Here is a 17,015-nt window from a genome sequence, read left to right as displayed (position 1 = left end):
GTCATGGGTTCACAGGTCATCCCTTTATCAAGTTAGTTTATTTTAAGTTTACACATCATAAATATATTAAATAAGTGACCGACGTGCATATATGACATTAAAACATATAAACTGGAAAATGTAAACGAAATAAATAATATTGTATTTAAAAAATGTGAACTAAGAAACTAGTTCGGGCTTTACGTTCATCCTACGCCAACATGGCGTAAAGAAATAGTCCCTGCTAAAGCAACCGACTTGAGAGTGGTTTTGTTTAGCCGTAAGAATTTAATTGAAAATGCTAATGTAATTGTTTGTTATATGTTTATGCTTTTTATCACGTGTGTTTCTTTGCGGTAAGCAAGACAATTGTGGAGAAAGAAAATCGGCGGAAGTGATATTCGTCGAGGCGGAGGCATAAATGATTTAGGGTGCCACGCAGACTTCCTTTTCACTGTGGCCGCCATAGCATAAGGAGCGTTGTTCCCGGCGAGCCGAAAACTAATTAACGAAAATGGTGAGAAATTACCCTCAAATTCGTATTAACATGTTATTTAATACGTATGCTGTATCCCTTTGCTTGTACTCGTCAAACAAACCTGTAGTCTTAGTCTGGAAAGCTTGAATTCGGTTTCAAAGTGGCAGTGAGTTGAAATGCTCCCGTCTAGCGAAGCTAACACGAGGAGCCATTTTGGACGAGCAGTTTCGATAGTTCAACCCAGTTACACGTGTAGTTGTCTCCTCAGTGATAGATCTGTAACAAGCAGCTAGCACATGGTGCTTGTTGAGATGGCATCTAATATGTTTTTGTAGATGTATTATCTTGCCATTCGTCTATATTTATGCTCTTAAAGTTAACGCCATCTATAATGATTGGACAATGTAACAACTGACATGCTAAATCACGTTAGCACAACTGGGCTAAGCTAAGACCCGTAGCCGCACATTTCTTGGTGAATTTGTCTAATTACGTAGTTTAAACCAACAGTACTCGCTGCTAATGTCAGGAAAGCGTGAAGTGCACTTTATTTAACACGTTACTAGTTGCACCGAGCTGCATCAGACTAGTTTTTAAAGTTAACGTTAGCAGTTTGGGCCCTGTACATGCTAAAATATGTGATGGCTTGTTCTCATGACGTTCCAATAATTAACATTATTCTCAAAATAGCTGTTGCATCTTATAAAGTATGCATTACTGTCTCAAATTCAACCTGATGCTCAATGTTGTTCAATTTGCTTCCTAGGCCTGTGCCCGACCACTGATCTCGGTTTATACCGAGAAAGGAGAACCTGCAGGCAAGAATGTTGTAATGCCTGCTGTGTTCAAGGCTCCAATTCGCCCTGATGTTGTGAATTTTGTGCACACCAACATGCGCAAGAACAGTCGCCAGCCTTATGCAGTTAGTGAACTGGCAGGTGAGTTTGTATGTCTGTCTTGAACTGGCATGTTGAAATGTACCATCATAGTTTAAAAGATTTTAAGATGGTGACAGATCATGAAATTTGATTTAGTGTGTGATTGTGTTTGTTAATTTCAGGCCACCAGACCAGTGCAGAGTCCTGGGGTACAGGAAGGGCTGTAGCCCGTATTCCTCGTGTGAGAGGTGGTGGTACACACCGCTCAGGCCAGGGTGCTTTTGGAAATGTATCCTTTTAACCAGAACTGAGGCTCCCTTATTTTAATGCTGTGAGAACTAAACCGGACACAAGACTTGCAATGATGGTGTAATTTGCGACTTACTCTGTGATCAGTGACGGTATGCCTGCTGTCATATGCTGGCACAGTTGGCTGACGAACATTGAGTCTGAGCAAGCATTAAGTACTACAGTAATTCTGTTACTTCAGTTGTGAAACCTCCTTGACTTTATTCTAGATGTGTCGTGGAGGACGCATGTTTGCCCCCACCAAAACTTGGCGTCGCTGGCACCGCAGAATCAACACAACCCAGAAGCGTTATGCCATCTGCTCTGCCGTGGCTGCCACTGCCATTCCTGCACTTGTGATGTCCAAAGGTAAGCTCCAAAAAAAGTATGAAGTATTTTTGGAATATCTTCTGTAGAGTTCAGTTTAACACGATTCTTGCCATGATGGTGTAATTTGCGTCTGAGCCTGTGAACAGTGACGGTTGCCTGCTGTCATTAAGCTGTCATAAGGTATTGATGTGTAAAATAATTCTGAGCAAGCTCTAGCAACACTGTAGTCAAACAACACTAAACCACCACAAGAAGTTTGTTTGTGTGGATATATTTGGTTGACTTGATATTATGACATTGTCTGTTAGGACACCGCATTGAGGAAATCCCTGAGGTCCCACTGGTGGTTGAAGACAAAGTTGAGGGCTACAAGAAGACCAAGGATGCTGTGCTCCTGCTGAAGAAGCTCAAGGCCTGGAATGACATCAAGAAGGTAATCTGGAAAAAAATCTTGCTTTACTCGCCAACAAATTATTTTTTAAATTTACCACATTGATGAGGTTAAAGTGCTGATTTCAGCGTGAAGGATGAAAGTGCTGTTCGGATTGTATGACTGTACGAGTCATGGCCCTTTTTTGTACATTAGTCTCCTCAATTTAGGAGGAATCCATTGAGCAAGTTTTACTCTCCTGAAGTAAAGAACAAAAGCAAAATGTAAAGCATGATGCTGTTGTCTGACTCGGATGTATAATATGGATTGTTAACTTTATATTCTCAGGTCTACGCATCTCAGCGCATGCGTGCTGGTAAGGGTAAAATGAGGAATCGCAGACGGATCCAACGCAGAGGACCATGCATCATCTACAACCAAGACGGCGGTGTAACCAAAGCCTTCAGAAATATCCCAGGTGTGTTTTATGTAAAATTGTCGGATTTATAACTTTTGGAAATCATGACATTATCTTGATAGTCTTTACATTTAAAACCTAACTGTGTATAGGTCATATGCAGTAGGGAAACGTAATAACATGGCTAGAAACAGTGCTATCTTTTAATTTTCTAAATCTTGTGGCATCAGTAATCAAAGTTATGAAAGGGTAAACTTTAAATGAGTATTGAAAAATAAAACAAGATGATTAAACATGAGTTATTATTGTGCTATGTTAAGGCATCACCCTGCAGAACGTGAACAAACTGAACCTCCTGAGGCTTGCCCCTGGTGGTCATGTTGGCCGCTTCTGCATCTGGACCGAGAGTGCTTTCCGCAAGCTGGATGAGCTGTACGGAACCTGGCGTAAACCTTCTTCCCTGAAGATCGGCTACAAGTACGTATTCAAGGAGCAATTGCACTGTAGCACAAGTGTTGATCGCATCAGTGAAACTCTGATATTAAAAGAAGTTCTGAGTTTAAGCATCAAGATGTGTCTGTTTACTTTACGTGTCATCATTTCCAACATATGGAAATACATTTGTATTGCCTTGTTTATTTCAGCCTGCCCATGCACAAGATGACCAACACAGACCTGAGCAGGATTCTGAAGAGTGACGTGATCCAGAAAGCACTTCGTACACCTGTGTAAGCACTGCTCACAATTCTAAAATTCTGTTTTTAGCTTGTCTACTATGATGATGTTCCTACTTCAGGTCCGTGTTTCTGAACCCTGATTATATGGAAGTTCTGAGCAACTCAGTTTATCACAAACTTGTAGTTTTTCATAAGTTCACGTTCCTAAGATTGATTTTATATTGTCATTACAGCAAGACCATCAACCGCAGAGTGCTGAAGAAGAATCCTCTGAAGAACTTGAGGATAATGCTCAAACTGAACCCTTACGCCAAGACGGCAAGACGTCATGCCATCCTGAAGCATGACCCTAAGGTAAGAACCTGAACATTCGAAGGCTGGAAAAATAAGTTTTAGATTTTTATTGTGTTTGTAACTTTTCGATCTTGATTCTGTTTGCTCTATAGATCAAGGCCAAGATGCTGAAACCCAAGAAGAAGCCTGGAAAGAAGGGAGCCCCTGCCAAGCCTAAACCCACGGCATAAATTTATAAACTTGCAGACAAGGTTCAGTAAGAAATAAATCGGTTTGTTTCAAATGCACGAGTCGGACCAGTCATTTTAAAATGGATTCAGACTATTTATTTCACATGCTAACAACAAAAGACTAATCAGTTTGTGCCGTAAAGGACACAAGGCAAAGAGGAATATCAAGCACACAGGTTGAGCAATGTTTGTCAAGTTGATCATTAGAAAAATGTCTTTAAAGCCGGCCTGCAATGTAACCCAAACACTTGTTCAATAAATAGTTAATTTAGCTTAAGCAAGTTTGCAAACGAATTACACAACTCTTGCTACGACAACTTTTAACTAATTTATTCAGTATAAACATTAATTTTACCCATAATAAAAACTCAACCATCAGAGGACCTTGGGATATGGTGTTTGTTGTAGACCCAATGGGGGCCTCACATTGCTGTACCGTGGGTGGCTGTCACAGGCCGATGCAGTCAAATTGTACCGCACAACCAGCCAACAAAGTCGACCTGCTCTGCCTGAAGGTTGTTGGGTAAGAGGATGCACCTGAAGGAAAGGTGTATGAGGTGAGAAAATTGCATGCGGGTAAGGGTAAGATGAAAAATCTCAAGACGGATCCAACGCAGAGGACCATTCATCATTTACAACCAAGACACTGATGTCACTAAAGTCTTCAGAAATACCACAGGTGTGTTGAACTGCATTTAAAACTAAGGTAATTGATATCTGAACACTATCTGAATAGTCTTATATTTATTAAACTAAAAATGAAATGTGCAGTGGTTAAGTTAAATGACATGAGCAATAACACTGCTATTCAAACAGCCTCCTGAGACTTGCCCCTGGTGGTCACCTTGGCTGCTTCTGAATCTGGACCGTGAGTGCTTTCCACAAGCCTGATGAGCTGTACGGAACCTGGCGTAAACCTTCCCTGAAGATCGGCTAAAAGTACGTATTCAAGGAGCAATCTCACTGTAGCACAACTGTTGTTCCCATCAGTGATGAGCTGCCACTTCATGGTCCGTGTTTTTGAAACTCTGATATTAAAAGAAGTTCTGAGTTTAAGCATCAAGACGTGTCTGTTCTATTTTCATAATTTACAACATGATGAAATAATCATTTGTATTGCCTTGTTTGTTTCAGCCTGCCAATGCGCAAGATGATAACAGACCTGAGCAGGATTCTGAAGAGTGAGGAGATTCAGAAAGCACTTCATACACCTGTGTAAGCACGGCTCACTTAAGTTCTAGAAATGTGTTTTAGCTTGTAAACTATGATGATGTTCCTACTTCAGGTCCGTGTTTCTGAACCCTGATTATATGGAAGTTCTGAGCAACACAATGTTTATTACAAGCTTAATGTTTCTGAAGTTCATGTTATGACTGGATCATATTTTCATTTACAGCAAGAACATCAACCGCAGAGGGCTGAAGAAGAATCCTCTGAAGAACCTGCGGATGATGCTCAAACTGAACCCTTACGCCAAGATGTCATGCCATCCTGAAGCGTGACCCTTCGTTAAGCACGTCGTACACTTACGTAAGCACTGCTCACTTAAAAGTTCTACAATTCTGTTTTTAGCTTGTAAACTATGATGATGTTCCTACTTCAGGTCCGTGTTTCTGAACCCTGATTATATGGAAGTTCTGAGCAACTCAGTTTATTACAAACTTGTAGTTTTGCATAAGTTCATGTTCTTAAGATTTATTTTATATTGTCATTACAGCAAGAGCATCAACCGCAGAGTGCTGAAGAAGAATCCTCTGAAGAACTTGAGGAATAATGCTCAAACTGAACCCTTACGCCAAGACGTCATGCCATCCTGAAGCATGACCCTTCATTAAGCACGTCATACACCTGTGTAAGCACGGCTCACTTAAGTTCTAAAATTCTGTTTTTCTCTTATTTTAATACTGTGAGAACTAAACCGGACACAAGACTTGCAATGATGGTGTAATTTGCGACTTACTCTGTGACCAGTGACGGTATGCCTGCTGTCATATGCTGGCACAGTTGGCTGACGAACATTGAGTCTGAGCAAGCATTAAGTACTACAGTAATTCTGTTCAGTTGTGAAACCTCCTTGACTTCAGCTTTCAGAAATATCCCAGGTGTGTTTTATGTAAAATTGTTGAATTTATAACTTTTTGGAAATCATGACATTATCTTGATAGTCTTTACATTTAAAACCTAACTGTGTATAAGTCATATGCAGTAGGGAAACTTAAATAACATGGCTAGAAACGGCTATCTTTTAATTTTCTAAATCTTGTGGCATCAGTATTCAAAGTTATATTCTCATTTGCAGTAAGAACATCAACCGCAGATGGCTGAAGAAGAATCCTCTGAAGAACCTGCGGATGATGCTCAAACTGAACCCTTACGCCAAGATGTCATGCCATCCTGAAGCATGACCCTTCGTTAAGTACGTCGTACACTTACGTAAGCACTGCTCACTTAAAAGTTTTTAAATTCTGTTTTTAGCTTGTAAACTATGATGATGTTCCTACTTCAGGTCCGTGTTTCTGAACCCTGATTATATGGAAGTTCTGAGCAACTCAGTTTATCACAATCTTGTAGTTTTGTATAAGTTCACGTTCCTAAGATTGATTTATATTGTCATTACAGCAAGACCATCAACCGCAGAGTGCTGAAGAAGAATCCTCTGAAGAACTTGAGGATAATGCTCAAACTGAACCCATTACGCCAAGACAGTCATGCCATCCTCAAGCATGACCCTTCATTAAGCACGTCATACACCTGTGTAAGCACGGCTCACTTAAAAGTTCTAGAAATGTGTTTTAGCTTGTAACTATGATGATGTTCCTACTTCAGGTCCGTGTTTCTGAACCCTGATTATATGGAAGTTCTGAGCAACACAATGTTTATTACAAGCTTAATGTTTCTGAAGTTCATGTTATGACTGGATCATATTCTCATTTACAGAAAGAACATCAACCGCAGAGGGCTGAAGAAGAACTTGAGAATAATGCTCAAACTGAACCCTTACGCCAAGACGTCATGCCAGCCTCAAGCATGACCCTTCGTTAAGCACTTCGTACACCTGTGTAAGCACGGCTCACTTAAGTTCTAGAAATGTGTTTTAGCTTATCTACTATGATGATGTTCCTACTTCAGGTCCGTGTTTCTGAACCCTGATTATATGGAAGTTCTGAGCAACTCAGTTTATTACAAACTTGTAGTTTTGCTTAAGTTCACGTTCTTAAGATTGATTTTATATTGTCATTACAGCAAGAGCATCAACCGCAGAGTGCTGAAGAAGAATCCTCTGAAGAACTTGAGGATGATGCTCAAACTGAACCCTTACGCCAAGACAGCAAGACGTCATGCCATCCTCAAGCAAGCGGTAAGCACTGCTCACTTAAAGTTCTAGAAATGTGTTTAGCTTATTCTACTATGATGATGTTCCTACTTCAGGTCCGTGTTTCTGAACCCTGATTATATGGAAGTTCTGAGCAACTCTGTTTATTATAAACTTGTGCTTCAAGCTGGAAGCAAAAATTTTAGACTTAATTCATTGTGAGTTTGAAATCTTCTTTGTTCGCTCCATAGATCGAGGCCAAGATGCTGCAATCCAAGATGAAGCCTGGAAAGAAGGGAACATCTGCCAAGGCATAAATGTCTTTGTGATAAATAAATGGTTTCAAATAAACAAGTCAGACCAGTCATTTTAAAATTTTGATTCAGACTATTTATTTCACATAAGCTAACAAAGACTTTAATCTGTTGGCGCTTTAAGGACACAAGGCAAAGAGGAATATCAAGCACACAGGTTGAGCAGCATTTGTCATGATTAAATAAGTTGGTCAATTAGAAAAAGATGGCTTTCAAGCAGGCCTGCAATGTAGCCCAAACACTTGTTCAACACATAATTTCACTTGGCATGTAGGTTTTTTTTACACTTAATATACAACTATTGATAGCACAACTTTTAAACCTATTTAGTTCTTGGTATAAACGGATACATTTTACCCATAATAAAAACTCAGCCATCTGAGCACCTTGGGATATGGGGTTTGTTGTAGACTCGACGTGCCTCACATTGCTGTACCGTGGGTAGGTGTCACCGGCTGATTCAGTCCAATTGTACTGCACAACCAGCCAGCAAAGTCAACCTGCTCTGCTTCAGACTGCTTGATGAAAGAATGCACCTGAAGGGGGGGAAAATGTAACATTGCTAAACTGGGTAAAGAAGCATTTAGGGAATGAGAGAAATGGTAAATAAAAAACTCACTGTCAACTGTTTAAGGTCAGCTCTCTCTGCAGGATTCTTGATCAAACTGTAAAAGACACAAACACTCTTACACCACTAGATGGCAGAAGGTCTGATGGGCTGTTAGATATTCCATTGGTGTTTAATGCCTGTAAATATTTCTCCTACGTACCACTTGTTCACAAATTCTTGAAATTCAGAGCTAAATATCCCGGGCAGCTTTGGAGGAGGCTGAAATGTTAAAAGGGCCAGTCAGAACTGGATGTATTTCATTGCTGGCAAAGGTATCACAGCATAAACTAGTATACAGGGGCATTAGTATACTATACTATTAGTATTGGTTGTGGTCCAATAATGGGCACACTCACCTCATTTACTATGTAATCAAGCAGCTCAAATATAGCCATTGGTGGTCTGTCAGGTCCGTATGCTGCGGGGTAAAAGCAAAAGCTGTCAGTCTGTCATGCTTCAGTGTCCTCGAGGTCAATTGATTTCTTGTGGTAAACCATTTCAACAGACTTTGAAATATTTTCAGTCAAAGCTGTCATTTATTATTTATAATCCACTGCAGAATCACAATCATGCCATGTCAGACTTACAGCTGCCTGGTCGCCCGGGGGGCTGTGGCTTTGGGGAGGACTCGCTGCAGGCTGCCTCTCCTTCCACTGGGAAGCCAAAAATCTGTTCCAGTTCCTTAGCATCAGGTGGTGGGATAGGGAAGCGTCCAATGGCCATTTCAACCAGGGACAGACCCATACTCCAGATGTCCGACTGAACCGAGTAATGTGTGCCCTGTAAACGCTCGGGCTGCACAGCACACATGCAATTATGTCACTACTACGGCTTAGTGAATTGTGTAATTAGAAATTGACACGCAAAAGACAACAAACCAAACTGAAATTCATTACATAAAGTGACATGCATTCAAAATATAAGTGGTTAACAGTGTTCTATTCTCACATGTCCCAGGGCCTAGCTGATGCTGAAAATATGTTTGGCCCCCTTGATCATGCAGTCTGTATAAAGACAGTCCCAGCTGATTTGTGAGTCATCGAAATTGGGGATCGAGTCTGAACCGGGCACTCTAGTTGCCACGCATATAAATCTGAGACTTACTTCAACAGTAACAGGAATTGTTAAAGTGTGAAAGAGAGCAGCAGGAAAGGACAAGTGTGTCCATTTGAACTCACAGACATGTAAGAGCGAGTGCCCACGAAGGAGTTGGCCATGGAGTCTATGAGCTGTCCGCTCACTCCAAAGTCACACAGCTTGATCTCACCACGGGAATTCACGAGGATGTTAGAAGGCTTGACATCTGAAAGAGGGACATGCTCAATATTTAGGAGAACATGGTGGGCAAGTGTTCAACAGGGAACAGAAAGCACCACAGATCAAACTGCTGCAAAGCCTCAGTTCATGTTGTGCACTGTGTCTGTTACAACATTTCCTTTCATCATTCATACAACACTTGAGTGCAACCGAGATCTAGTCTATGCATCTGACAGAGAATTACTGTAAGGTGAAGATCAATACTCTGACTCAAGCACACAGTCTCCATGCATACATTTAAAAGTTCTTAGAAAATGGGGCAACATTGATGACATCTTTTAGTAAATAAGATAGTGATTGACCTCTGTGCATGATCTTGTGTTTCTCCCTCAGGTAGGCGAGCCCTTTAATGACCTGTAAAGACAAATATTGCTTTTTTAGATGATTTAGTAGAGCAAAAAACATAGTACTAGCACGTATGCATCAAAACCAAAACTAATTTAGCTGTAGCGTGGCGAGCAAAGAACAAAAGTGGTAGGAGGTGTTGGAGCTACCCACAGCGATGCTGACTTTGCCAAGGATCTGCTCTGGGATCTTGCCTGCAGTCTTCAGCGACTGGTCCAGGGAGCCACCGTCCTACAGCCAGCAGGGAATTCAATTATGAACAGCATCTACTGAAAGGACTCTTTAAAATTCTAAATATCATTTATGAATTGCAACACATTTAAACAAAAATCTTTCAATACTAATGAGGTTGTACGTGCAAGGAAACACATGCCAGACACTCTCAGCACAGTCTGTAAAGCAGCACTCGAAGTCAATGCTGTATAAAAACACTGGCAGCCAGAACTTATTAAAGATAAGTACCATATGCTCCATGCAGATGCTGATTTCTCCATCGCTGTAGAAAGCTCCGTAGAAGCCCACAATGTAGGGGGAGTTACACTCATGTAGCACCTGCAGCTCCCTAATGATCTGGTTCCTAATGGCTGGTTTGATTTCCAGGTGGATCAGCTGGAACACAGCAGACACACACGCATTACATAATACATGTTTTGGTCAACAAAATGATCATAAGGAAAGATGTTTTAACATGGACCCATGTTTTGGTTGGCATTTCAATTTTTTTCAGCCACATGTGTATATCATGCAGAGGCTCTTGTGGTGTTGTGACAGTTGTGTCAGACTGTTGTCCCACTAACCCACATTTCATGTTCACAAAATACTGGGAGAGGAGAGTATTTGACTGCACACTCTTGGAAAACAGCGATGATGCCTGTAAAAATCAATGCCTGTCTGACAAACTGAAGAAGAAAACCATGTTTGTTACACATTATGTATGTGATTCCAATGTGCACATGTGTACGAGATACAGTTTTGTTTTAGTGTATCCACTAAAGCCCTATCTACAAACAGCCATCAGTGCCAAAGCTTACCTTCCTCGCCATAATCAGGCCAGAGGGTCGGTGGGAGACCTTGAAGACGACTCCTCCGTTGCCGGCGCCCAGCTCACAGATCTTCTCAAAGTCATCGTCCTTCAGCTCTCCCACCTTCTGCTTCTGTGTCAGAAAGGCCTCCAGGCGTTTCCGCTGCTGCTCATCCAACTCAAGCTCCTCTAGTTTCTTCTGCAGTGCCTCCAAGTTTGTCCTTAGAAAGAAGAGAAAGAAAGACAGAGAGAAAGAGGAGTAATTCATATATTATTAATTCATTCTTCCCTAAATGAAAAGGTCATTGAGTTCATTCAGATGGATTTTTTTTGCAGATGTTCTTTCCCGGAAGTATCAGCTGTCCCCGTCGTGAGGCAATCCAAGATGCAGATCTACTGTATTTATTATGATATTGAAACCTTGGGAGAAAAGACACAGCTTGGTGTTTGACTGCTGCACGTGCCTCTGGGAATAATAGCAGAAAGACAGAAAGGGTCGCTGGGTGTTTTTTCAGTGTTTCTTCCGAGATCCCAGAGTGAGGAAGCTCGGAGTTCCTCTGAGCGCTGACGCCGCTCTCCTCGCGCTGTTGTCATGGCGATGCATTTTCTTGAGAAATCTACTGTGGAGCAAACTCTTATGGCGTGCAGCTCTTTGACATCTCCTTCCCTCTCACTGCACTGTCTCATAACAATGTGATTAATCTCATTTCACTCTATAAAACAGTAATGTATAGACCAACGATTTGTCATTTTATTTGAACTGATTAGATGTAAACTGATTTTTAAAATAAAAAAAGAGTGTAGATGTCTGCTCTTGTCTGCACAAATGGGCACTTTTGAGTAGAATAAGACATGTCATTGGACTGAAAGTGTCCAAGTTACTGCATCTTTATCTCTTAACAAAATATTCCCCTTCAGTTTAAGCGCTAGTCTTTCATATTTACATGCATAACTGATGACAATAAGATGGTTGTCTTCAAGCTCAGTGGTAATTATGCGTTTTCACAACTCAGTGGAGAGCAGCTCGAGCAGGGCAGTACGCTTTTCTCTCCGCTGCTCACCACCACACAGCAAAGAGAGGGTTAAGTGGTTTTATTTTTGACAGTAGGCCTGCATATCCATGGAGACAAGGTGCTGAGTTAGAGTTGGTTGTGGGTAACGTGGGCGTTTTGTCGACAAGAGCTGGAGGTGGAGGAGGCTGAAACACACTCCACACAATACATATGAGGGACTACAGTAGATACCCACCGCAGCCCCCCCCCCCAACCCTCCCACTAGAAATTGAGCACGATGCTGGCCTTTTATGCTCCATCCACACAATGTCCAAGGCCATCTATTTGAATGCAAAAGACACAATATTGCTACAGCTTACCACAGAGCGCCAAAAAGATGTTGGCATCCCTGTTCTGCTTTTTGACTTGGATTACAAAAGTATTCGCCTACTTTACAGTGATATGACATGACAGTATTCTGTAGCACCTTGAGATTGCTTTTAGCCATGAAAGGTGCTTTACAAATACAATTTATTATTATTATTATTATTACAGTTATTCATTTGAAATAAATTAAACCGGATACATTTAAGAGGCTGTAGTTGTGAGGCCTAAACAGTTGTTGCTGTACATTTGCTGTTTTCCCACCAAACCTATAACATGGACCACCGTGGACTGAACAGGGCTCCTGGAGAAATAGATCATCATGACGTCCTTGCAGTTTTTTTTGTTTTTTTTAAATATAGAGGTTGAAGTTTTGCCAATACTAACTTACATTAAAGTTAAAGTTGCACATAAATAGTATAGTTTGATCATATATCACAAGGAAAGCATGATTGTATTTTCAAAAGATTTTATTCTGCAAGAAAACACAACAGTGTTTAAAGTGAAGGGGAAATGAGTGACTTTGTAACCAAGCGTGCATATCTCAGAGTATAGGAAATAAGTATCAATTCCTTTGTGGTAAAACAGGATATGGTACGTGGTATCTAATCAATGAAGAATCAGCACCACAAACTATGGTCAGCTGCTGTATGGGTTAATCATTCATTTTCTTTTTGCACGTTCTCTAGCACACTGTCTGTGAAAAAAGGTTATAAAGTTCTCTTAACTCAACAAGCCAATAAAGAAGAATAAACAGCTACACTTTTCTGAATGATAAAGCTATAAAGATTGATGTACATAAAGATGTACGTGATAGTATGATCTTATCCAAGATTTTTAGCAAATTGCCTGAACAGGTCTATCCAGAACAGGTTGTTTTTTATTTGTTCTCAGATCTCCTCTGATAATATTACATGCTTGGCTGGCATTATGCAGGCCACTCAGTACACTTCTCCCATGGCTGCCAGCCATTTCACGCTGAGAAAGCATTTTGCTGGCTGTAATGGCAATTCCCTTTCACCAGAGTGGAATGGTCTGGTTTCATTAAGAGGCTCATCGATTGCAATAAGCTCATCCGCACCTGATATATGCAACACCTGTGCCGCTGGTATGAGCATCAGATCCTACTGTGTGCTTGACCAAACTAATGTGCTAATGTATGCGTCTGTTCTTGAAACATGAACACTTTTCTCCTCTCTCTATTCAAAACAACTGCAAGGTTTTCTTTACTTTCAGCTATAATATTAATATTGCATTACAAAATTCATCCGAAATTATTGCTAGCTAACACCCTATAGCCTACAGTACAGACTATTTTGACGTTTGTTAAAATATTAAAATGTATGATGGTTGAACTCCCTTTCAATGCTTCATACTCAGGGTCCTGTGCATGCTGGTGTCACAATTGAACAGAACAAAGCATCGTTAATGTTATTAGTAACACCTGTGCTTTTTCTACTATGACAAATCAACATGTCTGCTGTGAAAGAGGCACATTGGTTGGAAGTGCACTGAGCCTTACACCAGGTCGCTAGTACACCAATAAGAATGACAGAGGTGTAAACTGAGAAGAAATACAATTAGCCAAAATACAAAACACCTGTGAGGATGAACCATGGCTTTGTAATGTTTTTGCTACATGGTCTACTATTTTATGCATTTAGTATTTTTCGATTTGTATCTTATTTATAGATTAACAGCGTCCTCGACTGAGTCCTGACAAACACCTGTGGACAGCTGAAGCCTAAGGAAGCCTGATTTGTTGACGTTGTTACCATTAAAAGTCTAGCTCCCAGAATAGGATACCCCACTAGTTCAACCTTGTAAGAAACAACATGCTTCTTCATCATGGCAGCCCCAAACACACCCATCCTGTCAAACCACATGTGGAGCAAAGAAGCCTGGTTCTATAAATCCAGTCCTCCACTTCACTGGTCTGAAAATGTTTGGCAGAGCTCTAACTTTAAAAAAATTAAATCACTCTTACACCTTTCGGTTCCTTAAGGGCCGTGCAGAGCTAAAATTAGGAAATATTACAATTTTGGTAGAGATATTTGTCCTGGTTGACACCTGCATTACTTCTCTATAATACTCATATAATACTAAGTTGAGATGCCCACTTTCCTTTGGCATCTGACATACAACATACAGTTTCATCATTAGATAAATAAAATTCAACTTGTAATGTAAATACCACAAATCTTACGCCCATTCATTACAGGATGGATTACGATGGGTGTGCAGGAGTTAAGTTTTATGCAGTGTGAAGTAAACATGTGTGAGGAATGAACTTTTCCTCAGAGTCTCAGACAGCTGAACATGTGGACGCAGATAAAACTGTTGTTTTTCTATAAAAAGAGGTCTGAGGGACACCAAGCTCCGTGTGTCACAGTGCACAACACAGCAGTATTACTGGACACCCATACACACAGACATTGTGAGTTCCCTCCCACAGCAGATACTTCTACATATCTGAGTTCCTTGCTTTATCCCAACGTGCTGCTCCTCGGCCAGTTACAGTTCAGCTCCAGCGAAACATTATGTCATCATCAACAAACATCTCTCCCCTGTGATAGTTCCCGCTTCCTAAATGTGAGAATGTGCTGCTTTTCTTTGTCTTAAACAATAATAAACTGCATGTCTTTGTGTTTTGGACTGTTGGTCAGATAAAAAAAACAATTTGAAGATGTCACCTTGCCAAACGATGACAGATAAATTAGCCCTATGCATTTTAACTAAAATGCTGAGCTGTGGAAATTGACTTCTAAAAGTTTAATGCAGAATTATATTCAGAATTAATGCCGGATTTCATTTCAGTGATTCATTGTAAAAGATCATTAATAAAAAAAAAAGGTGGATACATCTGAGGGCCCTGAGGGATGTATGATCTAATAATGAAACAATGAAATATTCAAGACATTAGAAAACCAGCCATAGTGAGGGATGACATGTTATGCAATTGTCATCTCAGCTGATGCAGCTTGATGCTGGACTGACTGGATGCTTTTCTCTGTGAACTGAGAACTAGAGCATGGTGTCACAACAATTTAATATCTCCATTACTGTGTTTTGTTGAACGGTGGTGGGAACAGGCCTTACGCAAAACTTATTCAACACACAGAGGTATTATTCTAAACGCTGCCTCCCTGCAAAGGTCAATCTCTGACTAATCATTGTCCACAAAAAGTGGGCAGTTAGAGTGATGGAGCGGCCATGAGAAGATGACCCGAGAGCTGCACATTATAGACCTTGATCATGGCAGACACACAAAGTGATACACATTTTGCTAGTGTCCCTGAAAGCAAAGCCAGTGAGCCAACATGCACAATACCCAAAACCTGGAACTAGCTCACCTAAAGGGAATGCACTACAGTCATATCCCATGTTAATAATTACAGGTTTGCTTTTCCTGCTACGACATGCCAAAATGTCTTGTGTGAAAGGTACTCTGCTGAGATGCAATGTGATGTGATTATTTCACAAAAGCAAGTAACAAAATAGCTTGTTAAAGTGACGTTTTAGCAGTTATTTGGTGTAAACTAGTGCATGAAACGATTTAGTTGATGCATGAACCACATATTTGATACTTGATTAATTAAAGGCATTTATTGAATCTAAATTAATCAGTACCTTTTATAAGTAATTAATAATTTCAATTATTTATCAAGCATAAATGCTTTGTGTGTGTTTTTTTTTTTTTACAATTAATCTGTCTGAAAATACTGTTTGAAGATATTAACTTGAGTTCGTTTATACTATTTTCTTAAATTATGTGGTTTAAATGATTAAGGAAAAAAACTTATCGACTGATTAATCAATAATGAAAATGACACACGCACACACACACACACACACACCTCATGTGTCTCATATTAGAGACCTAAGACAGAAGTTAACATACACTGTGAAGGAGGTATTCAGTTATCTACATGTCACTGCAGATGTCACGAGCCTTCATAGCATATTGAACATGAACCTGACATAAACGATCAATCAGAAAGCCCTTATCCATGTTGCTCATTCACCTGTCTGCACATCCGTAGTAGTAGATGAATATTAACACTCACTCTGTGGCTCCGGTGCCGTTGATAGTGTTTCCATCGGGGATTGGGTTGAGTTGGATCGGCTCTGGCTTCCTTCTCTTCTGCATGTTACAAACAAGAAACAAGCTGGTGTAGAAACACACGAGCTGCAGGAAATAAGAATGGAAACCCCGAGGAAAAAGAGCTCTGGTATCAAAAAGACACAGTCAGGATGATGGACAGAGACTGGCAGAATAAGACACACAGCTGTGCAGGAGGGGCTGATGTTCTTCTTAATGGGTGGATGTGAATGATCCGGGAGATGAAACGTCACAAAAATATTTACATTCGTCTTCCGGACAGCATGGCTGGGCTTGGGACAGCACCCCCTCTGCTGGTGATGGGTGGTATTATCATCAGTGGTGGAAGAAGTACTCAGCAGTACCACAGTGTAGAAATAATACTATTAAGTAAAACATTTGAAATAAGTAAAAGTACAAAACCATGTGTATCAAAATAAAAACTTCAAATGCAAAGAGTACTCATTATGCAGAACAATGCACATTATATTATTGAATTCCTACATTAATATTAACATTGCTTTAATGTTGCAGCTGGTAAAAGTGTTTCTTTATCGATGTTTTTTATTACTATATATACTGCCGAGTAGCTTGTGGATTTCCCAAGGGATTAATAAAGTCTTAACATTTACATTGATGGCCAATAGAAATGAAACAGTTACCACCTATAAAACA

The 17,015-nt window shown here is 40.3% G+C and overlaps 2 protein-coding genes, 1 long non-coding RNA gene and 11 other non-coding genes across 14 annotated transcripts; 13 read left to right on the top strand and 1 right to left on the bottom strand.

Annotated features, from left to right (window-relative positions):
* The first annotated feature begins 340 nt into the window (after positions 1-340).
* rpl4 (ribosomal protein L4) lies at positions 341-3,995 on the top strand. Its single transcript, XM_029434093.1, has 10 exons — positions 341-496; positions 1,224-1,395; positions 1,518-1,624; positions 1,854-1,992; positions 2,262-2,386; positions 2,672-2,801; positions 3,062-3,218; positions 3,386-3,469; positions 3,652-3,772; positions 3,865-3,995. Exons 1-10 carry the CDS (start codon positions 494-496, stop codon positions 3,940-3,942), a joined length of 1,116 nt encoding a protein of 371 aa, XP_029289953.1. The 5' UTR covers positions 341-493; the 3' UTR covers positions 3,943-3,995.
* Positions 1,693-1,791, top strand: LOC115010340 (small nucleolar RNA SNORD16). The gene has a single exon (XR_003832454.1). It is a non-coding gene; the product is annotated as a small nucleolar RNA SNORD16 (small nucleolar RNA).
* Positions 2,061-2,161, top strand: LOC115010342 (small nucleolar RNA SNORD16). Its single transcript, XR_003832456.1, has one exon. It is a non-coding gene; the product is annotated as a small nucleolar RNA SNORD16 (small nucleolar RNA).
* Positions 3,512-3,579, top strand: LOC115010336 (small nucleolar RNA SNORD18). Its single transcript, XR_003832450.1, has one exon. It is a non-coding gene; the product is annotated as a small nucleolar RNA SNORD18 (small nucleolar RNA).
* A 931-nt stretch (positions 3,996-4,926) lies between the features above and the next one.
* LOC115010332 (small nucleolar RNA SNORD18) lies at positions 4,927-4,996 on the top strand. The gene has a single exon (XR_003832446.1). It is a non-coding gene; the product is annotated as a small nucleolar RNA SNORD18 (small nucleolar RNA).
* A 195-nt stretch (positions 4,997-5,191) lies between these two features.
* Positions 5,192-7,620, top strand: LOC115009832 (uncharacterized). Its single transcript, XR_003832393.1, has 7 exons — positions 5,192-5,472; positions 5,660-5,794; positions 6,242-6,375; positions 6,562-6,697; positions 6,880-7,001; positions 7,186-7,300; positions 7,507-7,620. It is a non-coding gene; the product is annotated as an uncharacterized LOC115009832 (long non-coding RNA).
* Positions 5,202-5,269, top strand: LOC115010339 (small nucleolar RNA SNORD18). The gene has a single exon (XR_003832453.1). It is a non-coding gene; the product is annotated as a small nucleolar RNA SNORD18 (small nucleolar RNA).
* Positions 5,520-5,587, top strand: LOC115010338 (small nucleolar RNA SNORD18). Its single transcript, XR_003832452.1, has one exon. It is a non-coding gene; the product is annotated as a small nucleolar RNA SNORD18 (small nucleolar RNA).
* On the top strand, positions 5,875-5,973 carry LOC115010341 (small nucleolar RNA SNORD16). The gene has a single exon (XR_003832455.1). It is a non-coding gene; the product is annotated as a small nucleolar RNA SNORD16 (small nucleolar RNA).
* On the top strand, positions 6,423-6,490 carry LOC115010337 (small nucleolar RNA SNORD18). Its single transcript, XR_003832451.1, has one exon. It is a non-coding gene; the product is annotated as a small nucleolar RNA SNORD18 (small nucleolar RNA).
* LOC115010333 (small nucleolar RNA SNORD18) lies at positions 6,743-6,810 on the top strand. Its single transcript, XR_003832447.1, has one exon. It is a non-coding gene; the product is annotated as a small nucleolar RNA SNORD18 (small nucleolar RNA).
* Positions 7,046-7,113, top strand: LOC115010335 (small nucleolar RNA SNORD18). The gene has a single exon (XR_003832449.1). It is a non-coding gene; the product is annotated as a small nucleolar RNA SNORD18 (small nucleolar RNA).
* LOC115010334 (small nucleolar RNA SNORD18) lies at positions 7,346-7,413 on the top strand. Its single transcript, XR_003832448.1, has one exon. It is a non-coding gene; the product is annotated as a small nucleolar RNA SNORD18 (small nucleolar RNA).
* A 177-nt stretch (positions 7,621-7,797) lies between the features above and the next one.
* map2k1 (mitogen-activated protein kinase kinase 1) lies at positions 7,798-16,566 on the bottom strand. Its single transcript, XM_029434092.1, has 11 exons — positions 16,306-16,566; positions 10,873-11,083; positions 10,304-10,450; positions 9,995-10,072; positions 9,799-9,850; positions 9,358-9,482; positions 8,767-8,974; positions 8,536-8,597; positions 8,340-8,398; positions 8,189-8,234; positions 7,798-8,105 (listed from the first exon to the last, which is right to left on the bottom strand). The coding sequence occupies exons 1-11, from the start codon at positions 16,386-16,388 to the stop codon at positions 7,992-7,994; spliced, it is 1,185 nt and encodes a 394-aa protein (XP_029289952.1). The 5' UTR covers positions 16,389-16,566; the 3' UTR covers positions 7,798-7,991.
* Positions 16,567-17,015: the final 449 nt, after the last annotated feature.

This window comes from Cottoperca gobio, chromosome 6 (genome assembly GCF_900634415.1).
Source record: "Cottoperca gobio chromosome 6, fCotGob3.1, whole genome shotgun sequence".
In the NCBI taxonomy this organism is placed as follows: Eukaryota; Metazoa; Chordata; class Actinopteri; order Perciformes; family Bovichtidae; genus Cottoperca; species Cottoperca gobio.
Note: the sequence above shows the minus strand (reverse complement) of the source record. Positions and strands in the feature narration are given on the sequence as shown.

Excerpts from the sequence above, each read along its gene's own strand:
- rpl4 (XM_029434093.1), top strand. Across the intron at positions 3,219-3,385 it reads TCCCTGAAGATCGGCTACAA|CCTGCCCATGCACAAGATGA; the intron begins GTACGTATTCAA and ends TGTTTATTTCAG. Across the intron at positions 3,470-3,651 it reads AAAGCACTTCGTACACCTGT|CAAGACCATCAACCGCAGAG; the intron begins GTAAGCACTGCT and ends TTGTCATTACAG.
- map2k1 (XM_029434092.1), bottom strand. The coding sequence starts at position 16,388 with ATGCAGAAGAGAAGGAAGCCAGAGCCGATCCAACTCAACCCAATCCCC. Across the intron at positions 10,451-10,872 it reads GCCTGATTATGGCGAGGAAG|CTGATCCACCTGGAAATCAA; the intron begins GTAAGCTTTGGC and ends GCTGTGTTCCAG. Across the intron at positions 8,106-8,188 it reads CTGACCTTAAACAGTTGACA|GTGCATTCTTTCATCAAGCA; the intron begins GTGAGTTTTTTA and ends CCCCCCCTTCAG.